This window comes from Mauremys mutica, chromosome 4, assembly GCF_020497125.1.
Source record: "Mauremys mutica isolate MM-2020 ecotype Southern chromosome 4, ASM2049712v1, whole genome shotgun sequence".
Classification (NCBI taxonomy): Eukaryota; Metazoa; Chordata; order Testudines; family Geoemydidae; genus Mauremys; species Mauremys mutica.
In genome coordinates, this window is record NC_059075.1 from 130,260,790 (window position 1) to 130,271,843 (window position 11,054).

The 11,054-nt window shown below is 44.3% G+C and overlaps 2 protein-coding genes across 3 annotated transcripts in view; both read right to left on the bottom strand.

The window, feature by feature from the left end:
- Positions 1-2,320, bottom strand: part of IGFN1 (immunoglobulin like and fibronectin type III domain containing 1) — a 58,772-nt gene extending 56,452 nt beyond the window's left edge. Inside the window, exons 1-2 of the mRNA XM_045014425.1 lie at positions 2,296-2,320; positions 1,546-1,668 (exon numbers count right to left, since the gene is read on the bottom strand). Of these exons, the coding sequence (XP_044870360.1) occupies positions 1,546-1,668; positions 2,296-2,314 (142 nt within the window). The 5' untranslated portion in view covers positions 2,315-2,320. The remainder of the gene's footprint in view (positions 1-1,545; positions 1,669-2,295) is intronic.
- Positions 1-11,054, bottom strand: part of LOC123369342 (maestro heat-like repeat-containing protein family member 7) — a 1,253,347-nt gene that overhangs the window by 856,394 nt on the left and 385,899 nt on the right. The window lies entirely within an intron of this gene.

Here is an 11,054-nt window from a genome sequence, read left to right on the forward strand (position 1 = left end):
TCAGTAAATTATCCCAAGCACAGACAGTAAATTTGTGACCACTAAATGTTAGTTTCTGAGAGTCCCTTTAGCGTAGTAGATGTGAGGACAATAGAGGTGGTCAGAAAATGTCTTTGTTTCCAGAGAAAAGTTAGATTTTTTATTGAAAAAACAATTTTTCCAGCTTTCAGCCCCAAATAACCAGAAACTAGAAATTGTTTTCCAACAAAAAATGGAAACTTTTCATAGAAAGCAGCCCCTTCCCCATGAAAGTTTTCATTTTGTCCAAACTCCAATTTTCAGATGGGAAAAAAGTTTCAGTTGAAAAATATTGACTAGCCCTAAGCAGGGACCATCTTTTTGTTCTGTGTCCATACAGTGCATAGCACAACAAGGTCCTATAGTCCATGACTGGGGCCTCTGGCATTATGCAAATACAACTAAACATAATAATAAAGGACCATATTTATTGCGAGGTGGCCCTGGTAAAAATCTGGGGAACCACTAGAGGGCATTGCATCCCTCTATAAAATGCACAACAGTCTATGGACAAGTGACATGGTTGTATGGAAAGAGGGGAGAAAACTGAAAGCTGCAGGTGCTGGAAATCTATCCATCCTGCAGAGTTAGGGACTTTACACAGGCTTTGCCACATTCTGCAGAGTCCATACATACAATCTGAAACACTGCTCTAGGGCCCGATCCAAAGTCTATTGAAATCAATGGGAGTCTTTCCACAGATGTCAGTGGGCTTTGGATCAGGCCTTTGGTGATGATGAACTGGCCTTCCTGTAAATACCACACACTGCAACCCAGGGTCAGATTTACACCTGACGCGCTCCTAGGCAAAGCATGTTCAACGCTCCCCCTGCCTACTGTTGACATTCATGTTTTCTGTAAAAAATTAAACACAAAGAAATATAAATACAGCCTCCCTGGGAAGGCACGAGACCCTCCACCATGCACGTAGGGTTGCTAACTTTCTAATTGCACAAAACCAAACACCCTGCCCCGCCCCTGCCCTGAGGCCCCGCCCCTTCTCCCAGGCCTCAGCCCCTGCTTATAGACTCATAGAGTTTAAGGTCAGAAGGGACCATTATGATCATCTAGTCTGACCTCCTCCACAACGCAGGCCACAGAATCTCACCCATCCACTTCTATAACAAACCCTGACCTATGCCTGAGCTATTGAAATCCTCAAATTGTGGTTTGAAGACCTCAAGCTGCAGAGAATCCTCCAGCAAGTGACCCATGCCCCATGCTGCAGAGGAAAGTGAAAAACCTCCAGGGCCTCTGCCAATCTGCCCTGGAGGAAAATTCCTTCCCGACCCCGCTTGCTCTCTCCCATCCTCACTCAGACTGGGCTGGGGCAGGGGGTTGGGGTGCAGGAGGGGGCTAAGGGCTCGAGCTGGGGGTGCGGGCTCTGGTGTGGGGCCAGAAATGAGGGGTCTCATGGAATTAACTGTTTCAAAACTGACAATTAAATCAATAGTTTTCTCATGCAGGCAAGGCCTGAGATCAAGAATCTGGCTCTGTGAGATTAACTGTTTCTTAAGAGCATCTCACCTTCCTGTAATGTTAGGGTGATGGGTTTTCGCTCAAAGTCAGGCGTGCTACATCCTTTTGGAATAACTTCAACAAACTGCTTGATGGTCACCCCTGGGATGGCAGATTTCTTAGGAGGTTTCACTGGAGAAAAAAAAAATTAACATGAATTCAAGTTACACTGTGAACTCTTCAGGGCAGGAAGCGTCTCTTAATATGTGTATATATGATGCCCCATACAACGGGGCATAGCTCGTAGTTGGGATCTCTAAGCATAAGCACTACTGTAATACAAATTCATAATAAGAAATAGAGGTCTGAACAGCAACAGTCAGATGTGGATCTAGACATTCCTCAAGTTCTGGGTGTTTAGATCAGAGATTTTAATTTGACCCCTTGTAAATTAGTGGCCAGGCAGCTGGTTTAGATACAAGGTTTTTGTCCAGGCATGCCGTCTCCTCATAGACAAAGCAATTATGCCTACTGATCCTTTGGAGCTATTCAAGCTTTTGGACATTGCCAATCGTGGGGTGATTATTCAGAATTCCACATGCTGATCAGTTGGAGTTTTGAATCTAGGAAAGGATTGTGGCAGAGATGTACAAAACCTATTAGACCAGTGAGTCCATCCCATTGCAATGGCAAGATACAGTTCCCTGACGGAGGACACATCACATATTAAACGCAAACTACAAGAAGGCAAGACTGGCTCATTTCTGATGAAGATCACAGGTTGAGTTCACAGTTTCTTGGTTTGTTGTTCTTTCTCACCTGCCCTACTGCTTTCCATTCTGAAGGTCAGCACTACAGCTTAGTGGATTCTCCTGCAAAATAGAAAATAGTTTCATTGCTTGGAGAGGTTCGTAACTCATGGGGTGTGTGGAAAGACCTAACACCCAGAAGCTATTTCAAATCTTTTCCTTATTTTGCCTGCATCAGTTTGCCCCATCCTCAGTTGCTAGACCCCAGCACTCCAGAGGAGAAAGCCTAGTTCATTAGCATACCTCCACTGCTTATTCCTCAAAGAATCACCTCCAGGCATCAAACTCCACCTCCACCACCCTTGCTCTTTTCATTATTGCTTATAAACTATCAGTACGTTATGACTGAAGTAACCAAGCAGTTAGCAGGACTAAACCGGATTATTTATTCAAGCCAATTTACACATACAATAACATTCCACCATTGCATCTTCTGCCTCCATACTCCCTTGATTCCTTCCCCCAGATGCTGCCTAGTGTTCTCAGGTTGAAAGAACTGGGCACACTTAGTCTAAAGGAGAGAAGGTTGACAGGGAAACTTATAATAGTTTTCAAATATGTAAAAGACAGTTATAAAGGGGACAGTGTTCAATTGCTTTCCATATCCACCGAGTGGAGGGCAAGAAATAATTGGCTTGGTTTGCAGCAAGGGAGATTCAAGTTAGATATTAGGAAAAACATTCTAACTCCAGGATACTTGAGCACTGGAACAGATTATCAAGGGAGGGTGTGAAATCCTCATCATTGGAAGTTTCTAAGAACAAGTTAGACAAACACCTGTCACCAGGGATGGTCTGGCTTTACTTGGTCCTATCTCAGTGCAAGGGAATGGACTACGACCTCTGAAAGTCCCTTCCAGCCCTACGTTTCTATGATCCCCAAGTGCCTCTCATAACTCATTGGGAAGAATAGCTTAATTTGGCTAGTAAAAATAATGGGGACGCTTGCATTTTATTGTGAAACAACAAAATTTGAGATCCAGGTTGGGCTTGGACCTTCACAAAAGCATCCTTCACCGCTCTGTGTTATGCTGAAGCTGTAATAATAAACTGACGGCAAGAGGTAAAGGGAATTCAGGAAGAGTCACTATCCTATATGGGGCACCCTCACCTCTACAACCAAAAATACATTCTTCACTCTGGGCTTTTAGCTTCCAGAAAACTGAGTTAGGGTCTGATCTGGCTCCCGCTGGAGTCAATGCCAAAAAGCCCATTGATTTCAGTGGGACGAGGCATGAGGCCTAAAGCACAAGTTATGGCTTAAATTGTAATGCAAGACTGAGGTTTACTTTGAAGGGTGGAGGCCAGTCCGTTTTCTCTCCCAATCTTTTACTCCCCACTACACTTTTGTGCCTGGTTAGCAACCCTTTCTCCAGCCAAAGAGCTCGCATTGAGTAGGCCAATTCTGCTCCAACTGCTGGCTAGGAAGGCATCACTCAGGAGCAACAGAACCTCTGCAAGGCTCCCAGCCCAAGTGGAGCTGGGCAGTACAGGACTCAAGCCACCTCCTCATGGCAACACAATGCACAGAGAACCAAAGAGTCAAGCCAGCCCAGCCCGGGGTCCATCATTCATTCAACTCTGGATGGTAGCAATGTTAATTTTCTTTTCCTTTTGTGCTGCTTCCTTTAAAATAAAGTCCCCAGGGGGAGAAGCTCGCTCAGGGAGTTGGTAAGGTAAGGAGCCATTTACCTCTAGGTGGCTGAGTCCCCTTTGGTGGCCTATGTTAGAAGAGCTTGGTCAATCTCAGTTGAGTTTCAAGTGGGTGGGGAAGGGAGCACATGATAAAAATCCACCACTCCGGCTGACACTCGCACTGTAGAGACCAAAGACTGAAAGGGCTATGAACAGCAACCTTTCCTTTAGCCCCCAGATGGGTTTTCTCCAAGGCAGGGGTGAGGCACCCTGGCAGAGAAGTTTGCCCTGCCAGGGCCTCAGCAGCACCTCTTCTGGGGTAAATGGAGGCATTCCCCCTCCAGGGCCAGAGATCAGCACTTTCCTCAAATTATTTTGAAAAGACAAAGTGGAAAATGTGACAGTGAAATCCTAGCATCATTCTTCCCTCGTGCCCTCTAATTGGCCATGAGCATTAGCTGTGTCTGCTGACAGTATTTCTGTTTCCCTGGCTTACAATATAGGAAAACAATGGGGACAAAGAAGAAAATGAGGACATTATTTTCCGTTGGTGAGGCAAAAGGCTGCCAGTTTTCAGACTCTATGGACCGGACTCTGCATATACAATGGTATAAATCGAGAGTAACTCCACCCAGGACAGGGGAGTTACACTAGGGTATGTGAGAAGAGGATCAGGCCCTGTATATGCTGCTGGAAAATGTATCCTGTTTATCTCTTGGGAATAGGGATAAGGCTGTGTTCCAGCAGCCACTTCCATGGCCCTTTCTATACCTTTTTATTGCCCAGTCATCGTCTCTTGGCTTTCAGTATCAGTGGACATTGGCAGCCTAGCTATTTTTCTATGTTCATCTGCTGCCTTTACCCTTAGCATGAATAATAACATCTAATGCCACACAAGCCCCTTCCACAGACTATGATTGTACATGTAAGCTGTGGAAGTTAGCTAGCTTTCCTTAACTCCGGCCCATACTTCCTCTCTAATGGGCTTTTACCCATTGCTGGAATTCAGCTGCATTACCCAGTGGGGGTAATCACTTTTATTTAGCACAGGCAGAGCCAGTGGCGCTAAGAGGTTCCTAGCACCCAGACCTAACAGGTTTTTAATTTGCCGGTAGATGCTTCCCCCATAAATGGTATGATTCTAGTTGAAAAGGGTCCTCCTGCTGCTATTTATTCCAAACTCCCATTACGAGTTATGGTAGGGAGTCTGCTTGAACTACCAGGGGGCTCTTTCATTTAGTCAGACAGTTGGTCATAAGAGGTGTCAATTTCCAGTCTTGGTTTTACCAGAGTTCTTTTGGGGGAAGGAATGGAGACAACATCTTCTGCAGATGGGCTGATAATTTAAAACCATCTGTGATGTAGCAAAACCCTCCAAGAGACTGACCTTCTTCCATTTCACAGCTTGTTTTCCACCCCCACCCCCCATAGTCTTGTTAACCCTTGCGGCTGAGGTGCTGGCATGCCACTGAAATGCCACAAAATGTCAGGGTGGTGCCTGGTGCATTCAGCAGCGGTCAGGGGTTTAAATGAGGAGAGGATGCATTCTCCATAGGAGCAAGTGCCCCCACCACAGCGAGAAGTGAGCGAAAGGACAAGGGAAAACAACTGCCCCAAGAGAGCATCTCATCCCCTGCATCATCTCAGGATTAAATGGAATGGAACATTTTAATTGGAGGCGAGATTCTTCTGGGTCCTCTATTTAGCCTGTAACTCCTTTCCCTTTCAAGAGCTCATCCTGAATTCATCAGCTCTTGCTGATGAGGGCCGGCCCGGACTCCTTCCAGAACACTGCGACAGCAGACCTAAACTGCCCAGAGAGGGTTGCAAGAAGTAATGCATAGAAACTTAGGAACTGATACTTCTGCAAGGCTCACAGCCCTGTCCATTGAACACGAGGCAAGGTGCATGACTTGCTCTCATGCCCCCCACCTTGGCTGAGTGGGACCACACATTCAGGCTGTGGTTCTCTGGTGACAGACAGGGCCATATTCATCTCTGGATTACTGTGCTAGAAGACAATGTTACACCAGGGAGGACTGAAAAAACATTCAGAGTGGGATCTGCAAACCCACCTAAGACATTTGGACAAACAATTAATGGGAACTAGGTGTCCAAATCCCCTAGATCACTTTCAATATCCCACCCTCAAAATCTGCCCAGACACTATAGTGATTAGAACCCCATAAATACAGATGGAAAATGAAAGAAAGAAACATATGTTTAAGGGCTATATGGAGTGGATATTTGCTAGATGCTCCTATTTACACAGAAAACCCTCCATCATAAGAACGGCCATACTGGGTCAGACCAATGGTCCATCTAGCCCAGTATCCTGTCTTCTGACAGTGGCCAATGCCAGGTGCATCAGAGGGAATGAACAGAACAGGGCAATTATCAAGTGATCTCTCCCCTGTCATCCAGTCCCAGCATCTGGCTATCAGAGACTTAGGGACATCCAGAGCGTGGGGTTGCATCCCTGCTTATCTTGGCTAATAGCTATTGATGGACCTTTCCTCCATGAAATTATCTCATTCTTTTTTAACACAGTTATAGTTTTGGCCTTCACAACATCCCCTGGCAACAATTTCTACAGGCTGAGTGTGGGTTCCACTACGGTGAGTAGGGGGTCACCAAATGAAATTAATAGGCAGCAGGTTTAAAACAAACAAAAGCAAGTATTTCTTCATACAATGCACAGTCAATCTGTGGAACTCCTTGCCAGAGGATGTTGTGAAGGCCAAAACTATAACAGGGTTCAAAAAAGAACTAGATAAGTTCATGGAGGGTAGGTCCATCAATGGCTATTAGCCAGGATGGGCAGGGATGGTGTCCCTAGCCTCTGTTTGACTGAAGCTGAGAATGGGTGACAGGGAATGGATCACTTGATGATTACCTGTTCTCTTCATTCCCTCTGGAGCAACTGGCATTGGCCACTGACAGAAGACAGGATACTGGGCTAGATGGACCTTTGGTCTGACCCAGTATGGCCATTCTTATGTGTTGTGTGAAGTACTTCTTTGTTTGTTTTAAACCGGATGCCTATTAATTTCATTGGGTGACCCCTGCTTCCTGTGCTATGTGAAGGGGTAAATAACACTTCCCTATTCACTTTCTTCACAACAGTCATTGTAGACCTCTATCTAACTAACCCCTTCAGTTGTCTCTTTTCCAAACTGAATAGTCCCAGTGTTTTTACTCTCTCTTCATAGGGAAGCTGTTCCATACCATAAATCATTTTTGTTGTCCTTTTCTGTACCTTTTCCATTTCTAATATATCTTTGAGACAGAGAAATATATTAGAACTGTATCACTTTAGGCTAAAGAGCACTGTGGGCCCTGAGACTAGGATAGGTTTCTTCTGTGTCACCAGCTCAAATCCAGCAATGGTTGGGTAATGACAAAGTCATTTTCCCTTGTGGCATTAACTAGTGTCTCAATCTTAGTCCCATTCCGTCTGGATAAGTGTCCTTTGCGTAAATTAGCGACCTGTTGGTAGTCTCCTTGCAGAGGTTGAGGATTGAATTGGCCATACAGACTGAACTTTACTTTCAGCTTCAAGAGATGCTTTTGAGAACATGGTATAGGGTGCGGGGTTTGAGGGACGCTTACCCTGTAGGCTCTTCATACTATACTGTACTCAGATTGTGGACAGAGGACTTCAGACCAACATTTTCAAAGCTGGGTGCCTAAAATTAGGCCCCTTCATCCATAATATTTAGACACCTAAATAAGAGACTGATTTGCAGAAGTGCCAACTACTTGTAGCTCCTGTTGATTTCAGTGGAGGATGCTCAGGCCCTCTGAATATTAGGTCTGGAATTCAGGTGTCTGAATATGGATTTAGAGGCCTAATTGAAGACACCAAAGTTTGACAATTTGACTCTCAGTCTGGCACTTTCACCAGCAATGGGCCAGATTCTGACCTCATCATAGTGCCATGGTTAGTCCGACTGCCATCAACTGATGAAGGTGCTGCTCAGCACGAGAAGGTTAGAATCAGGCCTAGCGACTGCAAGGAGTAGCAGTTCCCAGTTCTCATGCTGTAAATTAGCTCCTGCCCTTTCCACGATGTATAGAATCCCTGTTATTCCCTCGTTCAACACTGATTTGTTTTCATCCATGACTGACTGGGGATGTTTGTCAACTCCACCCATGATTTAGATGGGGCACTGGCTCCTTATCAATCTGGCACTCCTGCCCCATGCCTGTGATTGCTAACGCCCAGCCCCTGACCACTCCTGGCTGCGGCTGGCCAGCACTGGATCCCGCTTACCCTTTCCTTCCTTAACTTGATCTCATCGGTGACGTAATTAATTAAACCTGACTCACTGTCAGAGCCGCCCTCCCCTTTCTCCCAGGCATGGTAAAGAAAATGACATTTTAACCCGCCTTGCACCTTAATGGACTTGGAAAATGCTTCCAGCACCACTGGTCCTGTATGGCCCTATATGGTCCTTGCTCTTCGTCAGAGGTCTTCTCACTCTAGCTAAAATTAGCATCAGGGCAACAGGCGTTCCCAACCACGCTGCATGCACTACTGCCAGGAACCCAGGGGGTTAATAAAACACTGCTGTTTATATTAAAATAATGTGGCATAAAATCCAGGTGCAATAAGGAATTCCTGATGTCAAAGACTGGGCTTTTCCCCATATTTTTCAATGCATTAACGGAAACCTTTACAACTACCACCACACCTCCCTGACCCACCCCCCAGTTTAGCATATTAAAAACAACTCCAGCTAAGGATCTTTCCCAACAACAAAATATGCAATAAAGTCCTTGCCTGAAAGGCTGCATTGTAACCTTCCTACCCCACCATGTTAAGAGTCCATGGCTGAAACAAATGCTGCAGATAATCACCTGGAATCCAGTTAATCCACAGTGACGTCCCATTTGTTTTCTCTTTCCCTGCATTTTGGATTAAATGTTATTTTCTACATCTTTCTAGGGCTGCCTTGTCTGAACTTGGCCTGGCCCAAACAGAGCCAGTATCTGCTATGAGCAGAAAAGTGCCAGAAGAATCCAGTCCCTGGGATTTCAAGTCCCACTCCTGCAATTTGTATTTCCCCAGCAAAGTCCATCTTTAATCAGCATTCTAACAGAGGAATATAGCAGCCCTCATCCAAAGCCAGAACGTTACCCCAGCACCCACCTCAGAAATAACTGAGTAAGTTAGAAACAAATAAATCACCAGACAGTGAATCGTTCCCAACCACATGCCCATTGCACCCGACTTGCACCCTAGAAACCCCTGTGAACTTGGTGGCTTTACAAAGGGTATTTAGGAGTCCATGAGTTTTCTCCCTTAGTGTAAAGAGGAGGTTAGCAGAAGCTACCACCAGTTATCTTTCGTTCAATGTCAAGACAACTAGGAGTAACCCAGATCAATTGTTCCTACCATATGCAAGCAATCACAGTTCATTCTTCATCCTGCACCGGGTGCTTAGAACTCACCTGTGTATTGTGTCTTCCTCCTACAGTTCTGTCTTCTCCTTGATTCCCTTCCTCCCCAGGATGCTGTGAAAGCTGCTGCTTGCAAGAGTTGCCTTTCCAGTCTAAGCTCAGATACCAAAGAGCAGCTTAGATCACTAAGAGCCTTTGCTGCTGCTCTCTCTGTGCTCTCACTTTCTCCCTCTCGCTGACCTAATCTCTCCCTTGCCCTCTCCTCTTGGGAGGTGACAGCCTGTGATAAATCTAAACAATTTTTTATGGGAACCCAATGCACCAGTCTCCTGTTCATTATTATTTCAGTACATTCCACTGACGACGCTGGACAAGTTTGAGATTAACTTAATTCTTTGACGTTTCTTAAATCAGTTTAGAGGGCTGGTTTTCTGCAGATCTTCTTTCTTCTTCAAAGCATCACTTTGAAAGCTTTTGTTCCACTAAACCTTTGAATAATCTAAGCAAAGTGCAGCATAATTGTCTGCTTTGAAAACAGTAAGATTAATTTGGGCCAGGCTTTCAGAGGTGCTGAGTACCTCACAATCCCAGGTGAAATCAGTGGCTGAGCTCTTCTGAAAATCAGGCCCATAGCACTTTGATTAATATTTCTACAGTCCTTTGAAGATAAAAAACTATATATAAATGCCAAATATTAGTATTAATATTTTTATGGGCTAAGTCATAGACACTTCCTGAAATCCTTTTAATGTATTTTTAAGTGTCAAACTTTTTTTTAAGCTTACTGTAGTTTTTCTTTTCTTAAAATGCAAATAGATCAGGTAACAGTACAAGTATGACGTGGTGTTTCAGACACAAGTTACCACCTTTTTTGTGTGTGTGCTGCAAAACAATGATGTTTTCCCCAATCATCTCACATAAAAAAAAGAATATTGGAAGAGACAAGGTGGGTGACTTTTCCCACTCAGAACATGTCATGAAAGTTCATGCATCAGTCTGTGTGTCTGGTTAGCCAGGCAGGGTACAGCATATATTTACACATTGCTGTATGAATGGAAAATTTGCCTCTTTGCTATGAAATAAAACATATTGCAAACTTATAGAGCACATATAATTTGCTGCCTTGGTGTGGTGTCCTGAGTAGCTATGGATATTAAATCATCCTTATTTTTCCTAAAAGTGACAACTTATTTTACCTATAGCATACAAAGACTTATACCCAGGATAAAAATCCGCAAAATAACTAATTTCAGAACACATGTAGATATAGTCAGTTTTGCTCAATGTGTAGACCTGATGCAGCAATCATTGCATGGGATTCTCCGGCCTGTGCCATGCAGGAAATCAGACTAGAGGATTAGAATGGTCTCTTCTGGTCTTAAAATACAAGCATCTATTAACTCTGCCTGGGTTTAGTTCAACTGGTGCAAGTGCCTGTATGCCCACTCCTATTCCAGTTTAAGAGTGGCTTATTTCAAGCAAACTAAACCACAGTAAGCCTACTTACACCAAAATAAGTGTGTCTACACAGCCTTTTGTACTGATTTGACTAAATTACACCTTAGGTTGTTTCCATTTCACAGGGTTTGAAACTGAACATTTTCCATTATTTTTTTCCCCTCAAATATTTGAATTTTTGAAATTTCCTTTCCCCTTCTTGGCTCTCCCTTTTTTCCTTTATGCCACTCACTGCAATAAAATGAATAATGGCGAGGACTGAGGTTCCCTC